The sequence below is a fragment of the Arctopsyche grandis genome, chromosome 12 (assembly GCF_051622035.1).
Source record: "Arctopsyche grandis isolate Sample6627 chromosome 12, ASM5162203v2, whole genome shotgun sequence".
In the NCBI taxonomy this organism is placed as follows: domain Eukaryota; kingdom Metazoa; phylum Arthropoda; class Insecta; order Trichoptera; family Hydropsychidae; genus Arctopsyche; species Arctopsyche grandis.
This window is the reverse complement of record NC_135366.1, coordinates 4,003,373-4,023,725: the sequence shown is the minus strand read 5'-3', so window position 1 is coordinate 4,023,725 and position 20,353 is coordinate 4,003,373. Positions and strand designations below refer to the sequence as shown.

General features: G+C 39.4%; 3 protein-coding genes across 3 annotated transcripts in view; all 3 read left to right on the top strand.

Moving 5' to 3' along the window:
- mip40 (Myb-interacting protein 40) overlaps positions 1 to 20,353 on the top strand; it is a 237,704-nt gene that overhangs the window by 23,027 nt on the left and 194,324 nt on the right. The gene's annotated exons all lie outside the window — the stretch shown is intronic.
- On the top strand, positions 1,781 to 6,851 carry LOC143919965 (uncharacterized). Its single transcript, XM_077442588.1, has 3 exons — positions 1,781 to 2,366; positions 2,446 to 2,679; positions 2,923 to 6,851. The coding sequence occupies exons 1-3, from the start codon at positions 2,253 to 2,255 to the stop codon at positions 5,026 to 5,028; spliced, it is 2,454 nt and encodes an 817-aa protein (XP_077298714.1). The 5' UTR covers positions 1,781 to 2,252; the 3' UTR covers positions 5,029 to 6,851.
- Positions 14,586 to 19,632, top strand: LOC143919964 (uncharacterized). The gene is made up of 3 exons (XM_077442587.1): positions 14,586 to 14,819; positions 14,899 to 15,132; positions 15,379 to 19,632. Exons 1-3 carry the CDS (start codon positions 14,706 to 14,708, stop codon positions 17,836 to 17,838), a joined length of 2,808 nt encoding a protein of 935 aa, XP_077298713.1. The 5' UTR covers positions 14,586 to 14,705; the 3' UTR covers positions 17,839 to 19,632.

Here is a 20,353-nt window from a genome sequence, read left to right as displayed (position 1 = left end):
GTAACCTAACTTCTGAATATATATATATATATATATATATATATATATATATATATATATATATATATATATATATATATATATATATATTAGGTTACTAAAAGAACATACTTATACGAATACATGTTCAATTCTCTGTCCTCTTTCACCCAACATGTCCTTTTCCGTCTTTTCTTTTTTTCAATTTGCGTTGTTGATTTTCGCTTTCGAGTTTGCGCAGCCGGTTTTAGCTCTCGAGTTTCTGCCGTCAAGTGTTGCTCTTCAATTTGGTTCGTCTGTTCAAACTCTTCATCTAGGGTCGTCAGTTCTAGATCTTCACTTTGAGTTTGGGCTATAGATTCCCGCCGTTTTTTATGTATATTTAAAACCAAATTAAAATAGCTCAAACTAAAATAGCACCGTGCTATCGCAATTTCTAAATCCGTCAAATAATGCTCCATGACAGAACACGTCGTACGAATATTTGACAGACGGTATTTGAGTGCCAACTTGACACCAAAATAACATCAAATTGTTGACAGTATATGACAGGATGGTTCGGTGATTACTGGTCACAAATTACTCGTCACAAAGTCACTAAAATCTCTATAACGGAACATCTGGCAGCCGAAAAGTCCATCATACTAACGATAACTATCATAGTAACGAGAACTTGAGTGCCAAATATTGTGTATTCGCGATTTTCATGGCAAAAATTGTCTATGTGACGAATAGTCCATTTACCGACCGGATATGTTGTGACCGTAGCCCGGCTTATGGAAACTCGTTGTAGATAACAGAGGAAATTTATTTTCTTCAGTATACAAGTTTATTGTCAGTACATAAAATTCACGGGGAAGTGGGCTAGTTGCCTGCTTCAGGGGAAAGCCTGACTGGACTGCTGTCTGTCTTCTTTGTGGCAGTTTTAGTGTGACGGGTGATCACGTGTGACCGATCTAGAGCGACCGGTTATCCTGTGACCGGTTCACATTTGACTAGTAATCACCGAACCAAATAAAACATGGAAAAATAGGTAGGTAATAGTTTATTTTAAAAAATTAGTCTTTTTAGCCCAATCGTATTTAACGATTATTTATCTTTTTTAATTAAATCGTTTTCATCTTTTACATGATGATAAAGTTGGGCGCAAGTCATTTTAAAATTATACTGGCAAACCAAAATTGTCTCAACTGCCAGCTCATTTCTTTCATGGCAGCGCTAACACTAGAGGTATCTACCGCGGTATTTGATAGATCTATCAAAACCACGGTATTTGATAGACCTATTCCACAGCAGTGTTAAAGAAATCGACAGTTTGTTTTTCGAAAGTTTCCAATTTGGCACTGTTTCCAGAATCAAGCTTTAAGAGGGCTGGACAGCAGCACCTTGTCCATACAAACGTACTATACTTCTCCCTTCCTCAATTATGGCACTAGAGAAATTATTTTTTAATATGCTATGGATATCCACCATTGGGGTGCATCTATCGTTTTATTTTTTTGATTAATTATTTTTTATAGGACATAGGAGCCGCCAAACATCTATAAAATCGCCTCTTTTTTACACCCACGAAACGGGCCCAGCGTGCTTATTTAACGGTCGATTTTAAAAAAAATATGCCGATAGATGCACAGAAAGTATCTTTCTCATACCGATGATGATTTTTTTTTTTAAATTGGTCCAGTTTTGGAGGTGAAAATAATAGAATACGAAACCTCGATTTTGTCAATTTAAAATACGTTTTATCTGGTCGAAGCGCAACTGTCGCATTCACTCAATATATATATTGATATATATTGTCGCATTCACTCAATATATACATACACTCAATATATATATCGAAGAAAGGAACGGTAACAAAATTAAGGTTTCGGGTGTACAGCCCTCTTAAGAGATTCAAGATTTTTTTGTTGTCATTCCAATAAAATTGGATTTTTCTGGTGACTCGCGCCATATGTCCTGATAAGCATAGCGGTATATATGCGGTACAGATCCTTACCGCGCCGATTCTCTCACGCAGAGTTTAGGGAGAAAACGGGACAAATACAGGACAAATTGTAATACGGTATCGAGTAGTGAAATACGGGACATGTCCCTTATATACGGGACGTATGACAACCCTATACATATCGCGACTGCAAACGCTCACGACCTTCGTTGTCACCAGTCTGTCAACACCGTGACTCCAAACGTCTTAAGCGTCTACATCTAGGCATCCATTGTCCACTATCCACTCTCCAGGACTTTTTTCTGCTTCTCCTGCCCAAGTAGCGATGGAGTGCAGACTTTGCCTCTGCTCTGCTCCAGCAGGGTCCTTCGTCTCCATCCACGACGACCCTCATCCACCGCGTTTGGTGCAGCGCATTTGGACCTGCTGTCAGCTGCGGGTCAGTCGCGTTGCACTTGAACCATTGCTATTGTAAATTCGCTACTCCTCGTAGTCATCAATACCTTTCACATTTGCAGGTTAGGAAAGGGGACCATCTGCCAGATATGATATGCCTTTCTTGTGACAACAATCTGGAGTTGTTCGACAGCTTTCGGAACGCTTGCATTCAGAATGACGCAACGTCGAGGGTGGAATTAGACAAGTATTTGAAAATCAAGCCGGAGGAAGTTTTGCTGGAAGATTTAATATTGGAAGATGAGCTGGATGCTCATTGCCCACCCGACATTTGTAGTTCACCAGTAGATGGCGAGGTGAGTAAATACGATTCGAGTGCTTTAGATCGATTCTAAGCAAAACATTCGGTTAAAGCCGAGACGCGGGACCGCTCGGACTGCTCGCTGCTGTTGTGTGTGAGTGTGAGTCTAAAAAAGTATAGTCAGTGTCAGAAGAAAACGACAAAGCATCTCAGCTTTAACCGAACATTCAATTAATCGAAATTACAAATTCACATGTAAAATGACATCCTATCACATAACATTCGATTTATTTTTTAGATCCCTGGAGGAAAAAATACTTGGAATGATAATATGGCTGAAATAATAGATACCAATAGACACATTCTCGCGGAAGAATTACCATTACGAAAAGCTTTAGATAAGATTTGCTCTACACATTCTGAATTGGACCATAAAAACAAATTCCAAGAGAACTTGTTTACCCGTAAACTTAATCTTGTGACAAAGAAAAACTGTAATACTCGAAGAAAGCTGCACGAATGTGATGTTTGTTCGAAATCATTCATTGGAAAGTATAAACTCACCGAACATATGAATATTCATGCTGGGGTAAAGCCACACAAATGTGACATTTGTTCAAAATCATACCTTAGAAAGAATGAATTCACCTCACATATGAATATTCATACTGGGTTAAAGCCATACGAATGTGACATTTGTTTAAAATCATTCCATTCAAAAGATCTACTCCGCAGACACATGGTTATTCATAGTGGAGTAAAGCCACACAAATGTAACATTTGTTCAAAATCATTCCATTCAAAAAATCTACTCTGCAAACACATGGTTATTCATACTGGGGTGAAGCCATACGAATGTGACATTTGTTTAAAATCATTCCATTCAAAAAATCTACTCTGCAGACACATAGTTATTCATACTGGGGTGAAGCCACACAAATGTGACATTTGTTCAAAATCATTTCGTTCAAAAGATCAACTCTGCAAACACATGGTTATCCATATTGGAGTAAAGTCACACAAATGTGACATTTGTTCAAAATCATACCTTAGAAAGAATGAACTCACCGACCATATGAATATTCATGCTGGGCTAAAGCCACACAAATGTGACATTTGTTCAAAATCATACCTTAGAAAGAATGAACTCACCGACCATATGAATATGCATGCTGGGGTAAAGCCACACAAATGTAACATTTGTTCAAAATCATACCATTCAAACAATCTACTCTGCAAACACATGGTTATTCATACTGGGGTAAAGGCACACAAATGTGACATTTGTTCAAAATCATTCCTTAGAAAGGATCAACTCTGCAAACATATGGTTATCCATAGTGGAGTAAAGTCACACAAATGTGACATTTGTTCGAAATCATACCTTAGAAAGAACGAACTCACCGAGCATATGAATATTCATACTGGGGTAAAGCCATACGAATGTTACATTTGTTTAAAATCATTCCATTTAAAACGTATACTCCGCGGACACATGGTTATTCATAGTGGAGTAAAGCCACACAAATGTGACGTTTGTTCAGAATCATTCCATTCCATAAATCTACTCAGCAAACACATGGCTATTCATACTGGGGTAAAGCCACACAAATGTGACATTTGTTCAAAATCATACCTTAGAAAGAATGAACTCACCTCACATATGAATATTCATACTGGGGTAAAGCCATACGAATGTGACATTTGTTTAGAATCATTCCATTCAAAACATCTACTCCGCAGACACATGATTAATCATAGTGGAGTAAAGCCACACAAATGTAACATTTGTTCAAAATCATTCCATTCAAAAAATCTACTCCGTAGACACATGGTTATTCATACTGGGGTGAAGCCACACAAATGTGACATTTGTTCACAATCATACCTTAGAAAGAATGAACTCGCCGAGCATATGAATATTCATACTGGGGTAAAGCCATACGAATGTTACATTTGTTTAAAATCATTCCATTCAAAACGTATACTCCGCGGACACATGGTTATTCATAGTGGAGTAAAGCCACACAAATGTGCCGTTTGTTCAGAATCATTCCATTCCATAAATCTACTCTGGAAACACATGGTTATTCATACTGGGATAAAGCAACACAAATGTGACATTTGTTCAAAATTATTCCCTTCAAAAGTTCAACTTTCCAGACACTTAGTTAATCATAGTGGAGTAAAGCCACACAAATGTGACATTTGTTCAAAATCATTCCTTAGAAAGAATCATCTTGGCGTACATATGAATATTCATACTGGGATAAAGCCACACACATGTGACATTTGTTCAAAATCATTCCGTTATAAATATCAACTCTGTAATCACATGGTTATTCATAGTGGGGTAAAGTCAGGCAAATGTGCATCAGGATCAGGTCAGTCAGGAAATTTCTAGGTTGAGGGTCATTTCTAATACACATTTTTTTTTTTCAAAAATAAGGGTTACATATATTCATTTATACAGTACACTCTCGATTATCTGGGCTAATGCTGGGAAAGAAGGGCACGGATAATTGAAAAACATGGATAATCCGAATCATCAAATTTTGTCTTAGTTTCGAATATAATATCATATTTATAACACAAATTTTTGATTCATAATTTTAATACTCGTTATTTATTAAGAAAAAAGCTTATAGTTAAGCAGATAAGTGGCTGTTAGTTGTTAGTACTAGAGTGGCCAAAATGTAAAATAAATCTAGTCTATCACCCAGATGAAGCATTGAAGTTGTCTACTAATCCTAATTTCTCATGGAAAAACTTGGCTATTTCCACACACATTTGACCGCTAATTGCTATTCCTTCAGTTTTTTTCGGTTTTTGATTAAACCATATGAGCATAGTTTCATCTAAATCTTCGTTTGTTGACATTTTCATACTGTTTCGTTTTTAAGGACCTGTAAAACTATTACAATCTCTCGCGAACGCCTCTAACCTTTTTTTTTCGTTTAACTATATCTCGAACAGGTATGTTAATCTGAAATATTTTCGAGTTATAATTTAAGAAAATAATTTCACACAGAAAGCTATTGATAATAATTAAATGAAACGAAAAACATTTCTGTGTGACATCATTTGTTGCAAATAACACGCGTATTTACGGTCGCAATCAATCGGTGCGTCTCATTATCATATAAGAAAAAATTAAATTAATTAATATTTTTCGAGCACGGATAAACCACGCCCGGATAATCGAGAGTTTACTGTATTATTAATTTACTGTCATTTAAGCTTATGAATTTGAATTGTGTTTTTAAACGCCAAATTCAAAATGCCGAGGCGATGCTGTACAACTTGTCCTTTATAAGGAGGCACACACAATTAGGTCAGACATTCTGGAGTGAGCGGAGGTTCCGTGTGGTCCTTCTGAATCGTTGAATAAATTTGTATGCTGATAAACTCAAAAGTGTTCGTAATATTTCGGACTCTTCCAACTTACAAAATGATTTGAATTCAATATGGAATTGAGCATCCGACAACCATTTGCCTTTTAGCATTAATAAATATCATTTTCCCGTTCATACACTCCTAGTTTGTATCGTTATCATCCAGAAGGAAATCCAATTGATATCTCACTTCTATAAACTACATATTAAGAGCAATCCCACGGCGCTCCAAGAATTGAAGCTATGGGCTCCCATACGCTGCCGAGATTTTCGCACCCGTCTTCTCATCCTACTTTCCGATCACATTGATATTGTAACGTAGAGATTAGGTGGGTGGCTCTCGTGGACCGATGGTTTACGAGCGCTAATCACCTGATCTCTCGTTCGCGCTAAAATGTCCTCGCCGAATGAATAAGCCGTATGTAACGGCCAATAGGATCGCCCCACTCATCGACCAATAGTTTATTACATGTGTATGTATGTGTGTTGTGCCCAACGGGTATATACTATATGGGACGCTCTCGGCCTGGAAACCATTCTGACCTGAAGCGCCGACGAGAGCAGACGAATAAACGACTTCTACAACCCTCCTGCGTCTTTCTCTACGATCCTGGAAACTCCCACTTCACGTCCACGCAACAATATCTTAACGGTTACATCAGATCATTTGTCCACTTTCCTTGGAGGGGGTTTTTTGAAAGTGTACTAAAAATTTACCCTTAAAAATTGATCTTAATGAGTTGTATTTCGTTGTTTTGTAACTAGCCAGGAAGGTGCATTGGGGTTTACCTGTTAGGGCTTCCTGGTATATAAAAATGATAAAAAACTGTGAATCGACTTTGGCCTTTCATTTAGATCCTAAACCCACCCTTACCCAACAATATTTATGAAAATTACACATCTTGCAAAATATTGCGTTTAATAGTTTCAAGTAAAATATTACAAATAAACAACAACAGTAAAACATCGCAAATAAACAATTAAATTAAAACATTCGTTTAGAATAGAAAAACTCATGAAGCACTTTTAAAATATGAAGATACATTCAAATAAAATATATTTATTTTGCGTTCTGGTAGAACAATTAGAAAATTTACGAAACAATTGTGACATTTTAGTCAGCTTGCAGAGTATTTTGGAATGGAAAATCGCTTTATTTTTATTGTCATAATCTAATCTATAATTTGGAAAGAGACTTTGTATGTATGTATCCTGTAGCCTTATGGAGCTCATTCGCATGGGGCCCCGAAGGGGGCGCCGCCTTATTGAGCTCAGCCGCATGGGGCCCCGAAGGGGGCGCCGCCTTATTGAGCTCAGCCGCATTGGGCCCCGAAGGGGGCGCAGCTTTATGGGGCGCAGCCTTATGGGCGCAGTCTTATGGGGCGCCGCCTTATTGAGCTCAGCCGCATGGGGCCCCGAAGGGGGCGCAGCTTTATGGGGCGCAGCCTTATGGGGCGCTGCCTTATGGGGCGAAGCCCTAAATGGCAACTGATCATGGGGGCGAAGCCCTAGACGGCATTTAATCATGGGGGCGCGGAGGGGCGAAGCCCTAAAAGGCATTAACTAAGGGGGGCGAAGCCCTAAACGGCAATTAATCTTTGGGGCGTGGAGGGGCGAAGCCCTAAAAGGTAAAAAAAAAAATTTGATTATTTTTTTTACCAGAAAACTCGACCGGCGTACACTTCAGCAATGGGAGCTTCAGACTCCCAAGTATGAAGACTGCACGTTTAGCAAAATAATGCATTTTCTAACGTGCCAGTGCCAATCGATGGCAAATGCCGACTTCGTCTTAAAAGGCGAGTCGAATCCTCGACCAAGAACCATTACGAATCCGAAGGCAGCAGTTCTGCATATGAGGAGAGAACGCCCCTCCTGCATCAGTTGCAGCGGAAGTCATTCTCTGCTAGCCTGTCCATCATTCCGCCAAATGAGCGGTGATGAACGTAGGTCGAACGCCATAAAACGTCGACTATGTCTCAACTGCTTGAGACCAGGGCACATAGTTCACGCGTGCCAAACAAAGCAGAGATGCTTCAAATGCGGTCATGCCCATCACACCATGTTACATGACTCAACTCCATACCAAACTTCGCCTTCAAATAAGGCCAAACATTATCGGAGCCCCAAGAAATCAGAGAACGCCAAACCCGTAAAATCATCGTTGATTTTACACTCGGTGAGACGCGTATCGCCTTCTCACGCCCGAACTGTCCTGTTATCCACCGTGGAAGTACGAGTTCGCGGCGGAGATGGGCGTTCGCACAAGGTTCGAGCATTGTTAGATAACGGCTCCGAACTCAACCTCATCTCTGAAGACTTAAGAAGGCGACTCGCCTTAAAGTCGAAAAGGATGGACGTCAACCTGGTAGGAATAGGTTCAAATAGGACGTCCATTACTAGTGGCGCGGTAATTCGAATTCTACCTTGCATCCCCAATCGGGGCTCCAGTGATGATCTCGATTGCGCAATCATGCCCGAGATCGCGAATCAACTTCCATCGCGCAACGTGTCCGAGATTCGGAGCCATTTGCCGCTTCATCTCTCCCTTGCCGATCCGTCATTCGATATTCCCGGTACAGTGGATATGGTGATAGGCAGCGACGCCTATCATGCGATGTTACGCAATGGCAAACGTACCATTTTAGTTCCCTCCAAGTCACGCGGTGACAGAGGAGGACGCATCGCGATGATGAATACAGCTTTCGGCTGGATATTGGGCGGCTCTCTAGAAGCGCCCACAGTTTCAAGCGATTCTCGGAATTGCCATCACACAACGGGTTATCTTGTTTTGGCGCGAGACGTCCAGTCAAGACAGTTACGCATCCCCTGGACGAATCGCGTATTTCCGCGGAACGAAGATTCCGCTTGCCGAAGCGCAATGTACCCGCACCCTTTAACCCTCACATCTTTCGACCTTCCCAACCCAGCTCCCATAACTCCTGGCCAGTTCCTAGTTGGCGCACCACTAGTTGCGCAACAGCAGGAGGATCTGGTCGATCAGCCCGGAGCGAGGGTGCTACCACACCAGCACATGCAGCAACGGCCCCTGGCAGACAGGGGCACAGGAGTAGGTCCTACTACTCCTCCATCAGCAACACCAAGCGAGCAGTCCGGCGAGTAGCTCGACTGCCAGTCGAGCAGCACTCAGTGAATTTGTGCAACGGAGTGGCGAACGTTCAAAACGTCCCACAGTAAAGTTGGCGTCTTTAATTTGTGTTGTGATTTAGTTAAATGTGTTTCCAGTTAGTTTTTGTCTCTTGTTTGTTGATTGGTGCTGGTAATGAAGCTATCAATGCATATGGGACATGTAACAGTTAAACAATATTGTTACCTAGCACTGGTGTTGGTTTTTTGTTGTTGTTTTGTTTGTTTGTTGGTTTACTTATTTGTTTGTTTTGTGGCGGCTCGCTTATACGACATGGTCGAGTTTGGTTGCCTTCCTGCGAGTGGGGACCAACCCGGCTGGGTTCGGAGAGCTGCTACTCACTCTGTCTTCAGCTGTCATATAATAAACACGTGCATTAACATGCCAGTCGTCTCATTCGTTCATCCTCCATACTGGTGACCCCCGACATCGAGTCACGCAGCCTCGATCAATTTCAACATGCCGCTCATCCCTGCCTCGCCGCGCCCCCATCGCCATCAACACAGCACGCCGCGGCCCGCGGGTGACAATAAACGAGCAGACACGGCTACCTACCTACCTACCTACCTACCGACGTCCAGCCACAACGTCGATGACAGGTGCTTAAAAAAATGGGGGAGCGAATGAGACGACGATCTTGACAGTTGGATGTGGAGTCATGCGCGATCCACTACACATAGAACGGTCATCCAGCACCACAAGACATACACCACCTCAGCACCATCATCATCATCATCATCAAGGCCCCGTCCGTCCCCACGAGCGTCGTCACGCCGAGACGGGCGGTAGCGCTACAACACCTCCACGAGCCACAACGACTCACAGTCCAGCTCGGAGTATCATCAACCACATCGATGCCCCTGCCGCCCCCGCCGCCCCACCAACCGACATCAGCCTCGGAAGAGCGGCGCCGCCGCAGCATCGCATCGCGCGACCATCGGACCAGCCACCGTCCTGCTCGCGACGTCACCGCCCTCGAATCTACCGACCATTCAGGGCGGTACACCTATGTACACAGCGAATGACCCACGTCAACAATTTTTTTTCTCCCCACGTAATAATTTTTTCTCTTTGTGTAACAATATTTTTTTTCTTTTGTAAAATTTGTTTCTTTGTAATTTTGTAATCGCTGATGCTGGGGGGGGGAGTGATGTGGCGGCTCGCTTATACGACATGGTCGAGTTTGGTTGCCTTCCTGCGAGTGGGGACCAACCCGGCTGGGTTCGGAGAGCTGCTACTCACTCTGTCTTCAGCTGTCATATAATAAACACGTGCATTAACATGCCAGTCGTCTCATTCGTTCATCCTCCATAGTTTCTTATGGGCTGAGTCAGCTGTTAATGTACAGCGGGACTACTGACGGTGGACTAATTTTACTCGTTTGATGACTGGTCGTTTCTACTGCTTTGTATTGTGAATTTCTAATTTGTTTGTTTATTGTGTAGATCATTAGTCTCTTTTGCACTATTAATTCATTTGTTTTGGAATCCGATCCTCTGGATTCCAACGGGGGGAGTATGTTCAGACTATGTCTGATGATCGGCTTTCGTGGCCTTACGACCCACGATTTGGCCGATATATTTTTTGTGCTGGCCACCCTGAGACAGCGGTTGGCACACAAATTGACAGTTCTCGACTACGGTTTGGCGCGTAAACACCCCGGTGTTTACGGGGCCCACCTCACCACCGAAATCACCAGCTAGAGGCTGGTGAGGGTTGTGACGATACTTGGAGACCAGCTCCAGTATCCGTCCGGTGTGCACCAGAGGGAGCCTGGTCTGTCTTCGTCCAGAAGGCAGACAACTGAGCTACGCGTGGCTAACCTCAAAAGGCACGCGTGGTTACTTTGTTTACTCCCCCCCCCCTGTCCCCCCTGCTTGATCTCTGTATATATATATATATATATATATATATAAAATACAGTCACCATACAAACAGAATTACAACCTGTTTTTATTATTATACAATTTCCTCCCTTTTTCCACATCACGCATCCCACGCACATTACGAAGGAGAAAGGGACAGAGCAGAGCAGCCGACGACGAAGGAAGGCATCTTGAGGAAACCAGCCCCGCCCAAGCTTACCACTAGCTATCTCACAAAACCGACTTCGGGGGTGCTCTCGAGTTGAACATCCCTGGAGTCTGTACAGTATTCAAATGGTTGTAAATCATCAATAAACTGTTCAAACCTTAGTTGAGAAACTCCATTTCACTTTCTCACTAATGTTTAATACTTCGGTATAATAAAGTGGTGACTACTATGATTGTTGTAACTTCTAAGTGTAAATATGTCCGGATATGCAATATATTTACTCACCGTGCTTATTTTAGTTTCAGGTTTGTAGGAATCTCGTCACCGCAATCGAAACTATCGAAATCTATTGCGACGGAGAATACATTTCTCACGCTCAACCATTGACGTCATCTCGAGTCGAGAAACTTCCACCCCAACAAATCAAGCAGAACTACACGAAGTCAAAGAACACCTGCACACATTTAAGTGCACAAATAACGACTACATTGTAACCCATTGAACAAACATCCAGACTCACTGGAACAAATGGCGATAAAAACTAAATCGAGTGGAACGACGCCACATATTCGAGAAACTTCCACCCTCAACAACAAACCACATTCCTCGCTTAACTCGCACACGTAAACACCACCTGCGGTTCTCAGAATCAATCGCCAAACACAAGTCAAGTGGATCCCCAAAAACAATATAAAAGGAGGTCCACCTCAAACAACTTCAGTCAACACACAGCAGCAGACCAGTCGACACACAGCAGCAGACCAGTCAACAGGCAGCAGCCACCACGACAGCAGTCGACATCCAGCATCTGACCAGCTACCACTACACTACCCTACAATGGAAGAACGCTTGCAACTCAGCTGGATCCAGAGCAACGACACATTGCAGATCCAGCGGCCATCAAGACACCAAGTCAACAGCCAATAGCCGTCTCGAGAACACTACGATTCCAGCCGCTTCAACAACATAATTATACAATTGTATATTCAAACAATAAAGTACCTTATCCAAACAAACAGCAGTAATAACTACTAAAACACAGACGAACTCGTCTATAATACATGGCGGACTGGTGGTGAAGAACACCTTCACAACTAGATCAGTCCCCATAGGTTAAAATATTGTAATCGACATACATATTTTTTTCATTAAAAGTATAAACGAAATAGTCATATTATATAGAATAAGGGAATATCTTCTCAAATTTACAAAGCAAGACATTTCAGCACAATCAACTTCAGTGACATCTTTGATATCCACGTGGTGATGACGACCAGTGGCGGACTGGCCATACAAGCGTACATGCCCGATGGCATGTGGGCCCCACTATCCGTTAGAAAATATGGGCCCTCAGTAAAATTAAATAACTTTTTAATTTAACTATTTCACGTGTGTAATAGTTTGGGTATTTCAACAAAACAAATTTCTTACGATATACACAAACAACTAATACCTGCTTTAACAGCCCAAGGATCGGTTAACTTTTTTTATTAGGCTCGAAATGTAAGTTTCAACATTTGCGTGGGCCCTTTTGCCGGGCCCATTTCCAACGTCAATATTATGTATATACCCATACCTATGTAACAACTAACTACTGAAATAAAAATGGGAATAAACAAATTTTCGTGAAAAATATAAACATAATTGCTTAAAACAATTTTGATAGGACGATTCATCATCAACCAGCGATTTAAATTTACTTCATACTTTCAAAATAACATTTGATTATACTTCGATGATATGGTAAGATTTAAATACACAATTTTAAACAGTTTCCGAATATAAAATCTATTCCTAATTTAGACACATCCATGTAAATAGAAATATAGGATAGGGGCCCCCTCCCCAAAATCCCGATTTTCGATTAACATTAATTGAAAATATTATGCATTTTTTTCAGGGACGTAATAGGGGGGCACTCGCCCCTCTAAACTAAGGAATAGTGTGAATTTAGAAAATATTATGAATTTAATGATCAATGAGATACTACGGATCTATGAATGCTACGTTTATTTCTTATGTATGTTACTTTTGGGTAACTAATAAAATAATCGCTGCTATGTGCTTTGAAGAGAAACAAAACAAAACTTTATCTATTGTTATTACGTACATGTACATAGATAAAGTGAAAAGACAGTTGGTAGAAATTAAGTTAATTGATAGTTTTTTGATGACTCAGTTTGATGGTCGATTAATGTTGACCATGTGAAGATTTGTGGAAAAAAATTTTAGCCTGCGGCGCTTTTTTCTCTTTACATAATATTTTTTTATAATTACTTTTTCAAAAATAAGCTTATTTTTTTCATATTTTATAACTCAATAAGGTGTATGCAAAGAATATTTTCCATTTTTATTCCGATATAAAAAAGATTTTTTGAAAAAAAATTCAATTTGACCAATCTTTGCCTGCCCCCCCCAAGAAAAAGCTGAAATGACGTCCCTGACGTGGTGGAAAGAAGAAAATTTCGTTATATGGGGGGGGGGGACGACAAATTTTTTTAACCCTGGGGGGGCCCCCTTTGACTCCTGGCATGCACTGATTTCAGTCCCAGTCCGCCACTGATGACGACTGTGGTGCAGACTTCCTCCGGGAACTGTGGTGCGGATGTCCTCGGAGAAGAGCAGCACAGCACAGATGACATCATCAGTTTGATCACTCGTCAACTTTTATTTTGATCCGCATCCCTATGCTATGACTTCGAATCGGCTAACAAGTGCCAGTTCGTAAGCAGGCACTTTTCGTTGTTTCGTTGTTAGAGTTGCCATCACAAATTTTTTATGCAGTACGCATGGTGACAGCTGACAGTTGATAGAACTGCCTATACATATTTCGTTCACAAATATAAAGTAAAAATTCTGATGTGAGCAACCCACGACTTCATCTAATTTTTTTCGATAAGAGTAGACATTTAATTAATAAGTCCAAAAAATAGTGTAAGCTCGAGCGTACAAGTTAATACAAATTATAGATATAAAATTTCAGTCCGATACACGGTCTAGGATATATAATAATTCAAAGGAAAATAATGCTACTTCCGGCATATTTGAAAAAAAAAAATTACAGCGCAACGATTTAAATTTTATTACGCAGTAAAAAGTTTTAGTGTTTCAGTTTCAAAGATATTTAATGGTGTTTGAATTATCTCTAAAATACACAGACAAACACGCACACTTTTTAAAAACAATAAATACGTGCCAGTGATCGACTCCATCTATTAATAAAATATAAATTTTAAAATACAACTTAATATATTATTTTGTTTTAAAGAATCTTGAAATTATCAATGCAAAAGTGCCATCTATCCGTCAACGTAAAACAACCTTCATTCGCCCAATTTGTATATTTCGATAAACTGAGGTTAGGTAAATATGAAATTAGGTATGGTCGTCGTTCGGTATGTTGATATTCGACCTACTCGCTTAGGTATACTCGAATTGGGCGAATTTCATCCATTGTCCACTATCCACTCTCCAGGACTTTTTTCTGCTTCTCCTGCCCAAGTAGCGATGGAGTGCAGACTTTGCCTCTGCTCTGCTCCAGCAGGGTCCTTCGTCTCCATCCACGACGACCCTCATCCACCGCGTTTGGTGCAGCGCATTTGGACCTGCTGTCAGCTGCGGGTCAGTCGCGTTGCACTTGAACCATTGCTATTGTAAATTCGCTACTCCTCGTAGTCATCAATACCTTTCACATTTGCAGGTTAGGAAAGGGGACCATCTGCCAGATATGATATGCCTTTCTTGTGACAACAATCTGGAGTTGTTCGACAGCTTTCGGAACGCTTGCATTCAGAATGACGCAACGTCGAGGGTGGAATTAGACAAGTATTTGAAAATCAAGCCGGAGGAAGTTTTGCTGGAAGATTTAATATTGGAAGATGAGCTGGATGCTCATTGCCCACCCGACATTTGTAGTTCACCAGTAGATGGCGAGGTGAGTAAATACGATTCGAGTGCTTTAGATCGATTCTAAGCAAAACATTCGGTTAAAGCCGAGACGCGGGACCGATCGGACTGCTCGCTGCTGTTAGTGACTATTGTGTGTGAGTCTAAAAAAGTATAGTCAGTGCAGAAGAAAACGACTCGGCATCTCAGCTTTAACCGAACATTCAATTAATCGAAATTACAAATTCACATGTAAAATGACATCCTATCACATAACATTCGATTTATTTTTTAGATCCCTGGAGGAAAAAATACTTGGAATGATAATATGGCTGAAATAATAGATACCAATAGAAAGCTGCACGAATGTGATGTTTGTTCGAAATCATTCATTGGAAAGTATGAACTCACCGAACATATGAATATTCATGCTGGTGTAAAGCCACACAAATGTGACATTTGTTCAAAATCATTCCATTCAAAAAATCTACTCTGCAAACACATGGTTATTCATACTGGGGTGAAGCCATACGAATGTGACATTTGTTTAAAATCATTCCATTCAAAAAATCTACTCCGCAGACACATGGTTATTCATACTGGGGTGAAGCCACACAAATGTGACATTTGTTCAAAATCATTTCGTTCAAAAGATCAAATCCGCAAACACATGGTTATCCATATTGGAGTAAAGTCACACAAATGTGACATTTGTTCAAAATCATACCTTAGAAAGAAACAACTCACCGACCATATGAATATTCATGCTGGGGTAAAGCCACACAAATGTGACATTTGTTCAAAATCATACCTTAGAAAGATTGAACTCACCGACCATATGAATATGCATGCTGGGGTAAAGCCACACAAATGTAACATTTGTTCAAAATCATACCATTCAAACAATCTACTCTGCAAACACATGGTTATTCATACTGGGGTAAAGGCACACAAATGTGACATTTGTTCAAAATCATTCCTTAGAAAGGATCAACTCTGCAAACACATGGTTATCCATAGTGGAGTAAAGTCACACAAATGTGACATTTGTTCAAAATCATACCTTAGAAAGGATCAACTCACCGACCATATGAATATTCATGCTGGGGTAAAGCCACATAAATGTGACATTTGTTCAAAATCATACCTTAGAAAGAATGAACTCACCAACCATATGAATATGCATGCTGGGGTAAAGCCACACAAATGTAACATTTGTTCAAAATCATACCATTCAAACAATCTACTCTGCAAACACATGATTATTCATACTGGGGTAAAGGCACACAAATGTGACATTTGTTCAAAATCATTCCGTTATAAATATCAACTCTGCAAACACATGGTTATCCATAGTGGAGTAAAGTCACACAAATGTGACATTTGTTCAAAATCATACCTTAGAAAGGATCAACTCACCGACCATATGAATATTCATGCTGGGGTAAAGCCACACAAATGTGACATTTGTTCAAAATCATACCTTAGAAAGAATGAACTCACCAACCATATGAATATGCATGCTGGGGTAAAGCCACACAAATGTAACATTTGTTCAAAATCATACCATTCAAACAATCTACTCTGCAAACACATGGTTATTCATACTGGGGTAAAGGCACACAAATGTGACATTTGTTCAAAATCATTCCTTAGAAAGGATCAACTCTGCAAACACATGGTTATCCATAGTGGAGTAAAGTCACACAAATGTGACATTTGTTCAAAATCATACCTTAGAAAGGATCAACTCACCGACCATATGAATATGCATGCTGGGGTAAAGCCACACAAATGTAACATTTGTTCAAAATCATACCATTCAAACAATCTACTCTGCAAACACATGGTTATTCATACTGGGGTAAAGGCACACAAATGTGACATTTGTTTAAAATCATTCCATTCAAAAAATCTACTCCGCAGACACATGGTTATTCATACTGGGGTGAAGCCACACAAATGTGACATTTGTTCAAAATCATTTCGTTCAAAAGATCAAATCCGCAAACACATGGTTATCCATATTGGAGTAAAGTCACACAAATGTGACATTTGTTCAAAATCATACCTTAGAAAGAAACAACTCACCGACCATATGAATATTCATGCTGGGGTAAAGCCACACAAATGTGACATTTGTTCAAAATCATACCTTAGAAAGAATGAACTCACCGACCATATGAATATGCATGCTGGGGTAAAGCCACACAAATGTAACATTTGTTCAAAATCATACCATTCAAACAATCTACTCTGCAAACACATGGTTATTCATACTGGGGTAAAGGCACACAAATGTGACATTTGTTCAAAATCATTCCTTAGAAAGGATCAACTCTGCAAACACATGGTTATCCATAGTGGAGTAAAGTCACACAAATGTGACATTTGTTCAAAATCATACCTTAGAAAGGATCAACTCACCGACCATATGAATATTCATGCTGGGGTAAAGCCACACAAATGTGACATTTGTTCAAAATCATACCTTAGAAAGAATGAACTCACCAACCATATGAATATGCATGCTGGGGTAAAGCCACACAAATGTAACATTTGTTCAAAATCATACCATTCAAACAATCTACTCTGCAAACACATGATTATTCATACTGGGGTAAAGGCACACAAATGTGACATTTGTTCAAAATCATTCCGTTATAAATATCAACTCTGTAATCACATGGTTATTCATAGTGGGGTAAAGTCAGGCAAATGTGCATCAGGATCAGGTCAGTCAGGAAATTTCTAGGTTGATGGTCATTTCTAATACACATTTTTTTTTTTCAAAAATAAGGGTTACATATATTCATTTATACAGTATACTCTCAATTATCTGGGCTAATGCTGGGAAAGAAGGGCACGGATAATTGAAAAACATGGATAATCCGAATCATCAAATTTTGTCTTAGTTTCGAATATAATATCATATTTATAACACAAATTTTTGATTCATAATTTTAATACTCGTTATTTATTAAGAAAAAAGCTTATAGTTCAGCAGATAAGTGGCTGTTAGTTGTTAGTACTAGAGTTGCCAAAATGTAAAATAAATCTAGTCTACCACCCAGACAAAGCATTGAAGTTGTCTACTAATCCTAATTTCTCATGGAAAAACTTGGCTATTTCCACACACATTTGACCGCTAATTGCTATTCCTTCAGTTTTTTTCGGTTTTTGATTAAACCATATGAGCATAGTTTTATCTAAATCTTCGTTTGTTGACATTTTCATACTGTTTCGTTTTTAAGGACCTGTAAAACTATTACAATCTCTCGCGAACGCCTCTAACCTTTTTTTTTCGTTTAACTATATCTCGAACAGGTATGTTAATCTGAAATATTTTCGAGTTTTATTTTAAGAAAATAATTTCACACAGAAAGTTATTGATAATAATTAAATGAAACGAAAAACATTTCTGTGTGACATCATTTGTTGCAAATAACACGCGTATTTACGGTCGCAATCAATCGGTGCGTCTCATTATCATATAAGAAAAAATTAAATTAATTATTATATTTCGAGCACGGATAATCGAGAGTTTATTGTATTATTAATTTACTGTCATTTAAGCTTATGAATTTGAATTGTGTTTTTAAACGCCTAATTCAAAATGCCAAAATTTATAAGGAGGCACACACAATTAGGTCAGACATTCTGGAGTGAGCGGAGGTTCCGTGTGGTCCTTCTGAATCGTTGAATAAATTTGTATGCTGATAAACCCAAAAGTGTTCGTAATATTTCGGACTCTTCCAACTTACAAAATGATTTGAATTCAATATGGAATTGAGCATCCGACAACCATTTGCCTTTTAGCATTAATAAATATCATTTTCCCGTTCATACACTCCTAGTTTGTATCGTTATCATCCAGAAGGAAATCCAATTGATATCTCACTTCTATAAACTACATATTAAGAGCAATCCCACGGCGCTCCAAGAATTGAAGCTATGGGCTCCCATACGCTGCCGAGATTTTCGCACCCGTCTTCTCATCCTACTTTCCGATCACATTGATATTGTAACGTAGAGATTAGGTGGGTGGCTCTCGTGGACCGATGGTTTACGAGCGCTAATCACCTGATCTCTCGTTCGCGCTAAAATGTCCTCGCCGAATGAATAAGCCGTATGTAACGGCCAATAGGATCGCCCCACTCATCGACCAATAGTTTATTACATGTGTATGTATGTGTGTTGTGCCCAACGGGTATATACTATATGGGACGCTCTCGGCCTGGAAACCATTCTGACCTGACGCGCCGACGAGAGCAGACGAATAAACGACTTCTACAACACTCCTGCGTCTTTCTTTACGATCCTGGAAACTCCCACTTCACGTCCACGCAACAATATCTTAACGGTTACATCAGATCATTTGTCCACTTTCCTTGGAGGGGGTTTTTTGAAAGTGTACTAAAAATTTACCCTTAAAAATTGATCTTAATGAGTTGTATTTCGTTGTTTTGTAACTAGCCAGGCAGGTGCATTGGGGTTTACCTGTTAGGCCTTCCTGGTATATGTGTATATAAAAATGAAAAAAAACTGAATCGACTTTGGCCTTTCATTTAGATCCTAAACCCACCCTTACCCAACAATATTTATGAAAATTACACATCTTGCAAAATATTGCGTTTAATAGTTTCAAGTAAAATATTACAAATAAACAATAACAGTAAAATATCGCAAATAAACAATTAAATTAAAACATTCGTTTAGAACAGAAAAACTCATGAAGCACTTTTAAAATATGAAGATGGTCCGTACGCAGCATAATGGTGCGTACGCACCAAGCCAACGAACGGCCCACAGGCCAACTTTTAAAACCAGTAGCGTACAAAATATCGAAATAAAAATTAAATTTAAAAATTGAAATTAAATATCAAAATTAAAACTATTATTATCATATTAAAAATTAAAAAAGTCAAAACATCTTCGACAAACAAAAGTCGAGGATTACCTGTATATGATTGTTGATGATCTAATTTTAGGTCAATCTCGAAAATTTATTTAAATTGGGCATGTTCTGTTTTAACTTTCAATATTATATTTTAATTTTAATATATTGATTATAATTTTATTTTGATTTTTTGAATTTAATTTTAATATAATAATAATAGTTTAAATTTTGATATTTAATTTCAATTTTTTAATTTAATTTTTATTTCGATATTTTGTACGCTGCTGGTTAAAACGTTGGCCTAAAATCGTCGTTGGTTTGGTCCGTACGCAGCATTAAGCATCTACATCAGCGTTTCCCAACCTGTGGT

What these genes read in the sequence shown, in the direction of transcription:
- LOC143919965 (XM_077442588.1), top strand. Translation starts at nt 2,253, where the DNA reads ATGGAGTGCAGACTTTGCCTCTGCTCTGCTCCAGCAGGGTCCTTCGTC. An exon ending in GGACCTGCTGTCAGCTGCGG is followed by an intron (nt 2,367 to 2,445) that starts GTCAGTCGCGTT and finishes TCACATTTGCAG; the next exon opens with GTTAGGAAAGGGGACCATCT. An exon ending in GTTCACCAGTAGATGGCGAG is followed by an intron (nt 2,680 to 2,922) that starts GTGAGTAAATAC and finishes TTTATTTTTTAG; the next exon opens with ATCCCTGGAGGAAAAAATAC.
- LOC143919964 (XM_077442587.1), top strand. Translation starts at nt 14,706, where the DNA reads ATGGAGTGCAGACTTTGCCTCTGCTCTGCTCCAGCAGGGTCCTTCGTC. An exon ending in GGACCTGCTGTCAGCTGCGG is followed by an intron (nt 14,820 to 14,898) that starts GTCAGTCGCGTT and finishes TCACATTTGCAG; the next exon opens with GTTAGGAAAGGGGACCATCT. An exon ending in GTTCACCAGTAGATGGCGAG is followed by an intron (nt 15,133 to 15,378) that starts GTGAGTAAATAC and finishes TTTATTTTTTAG; the next exon opens with ATCCCTGGAGGAAAAAATAC.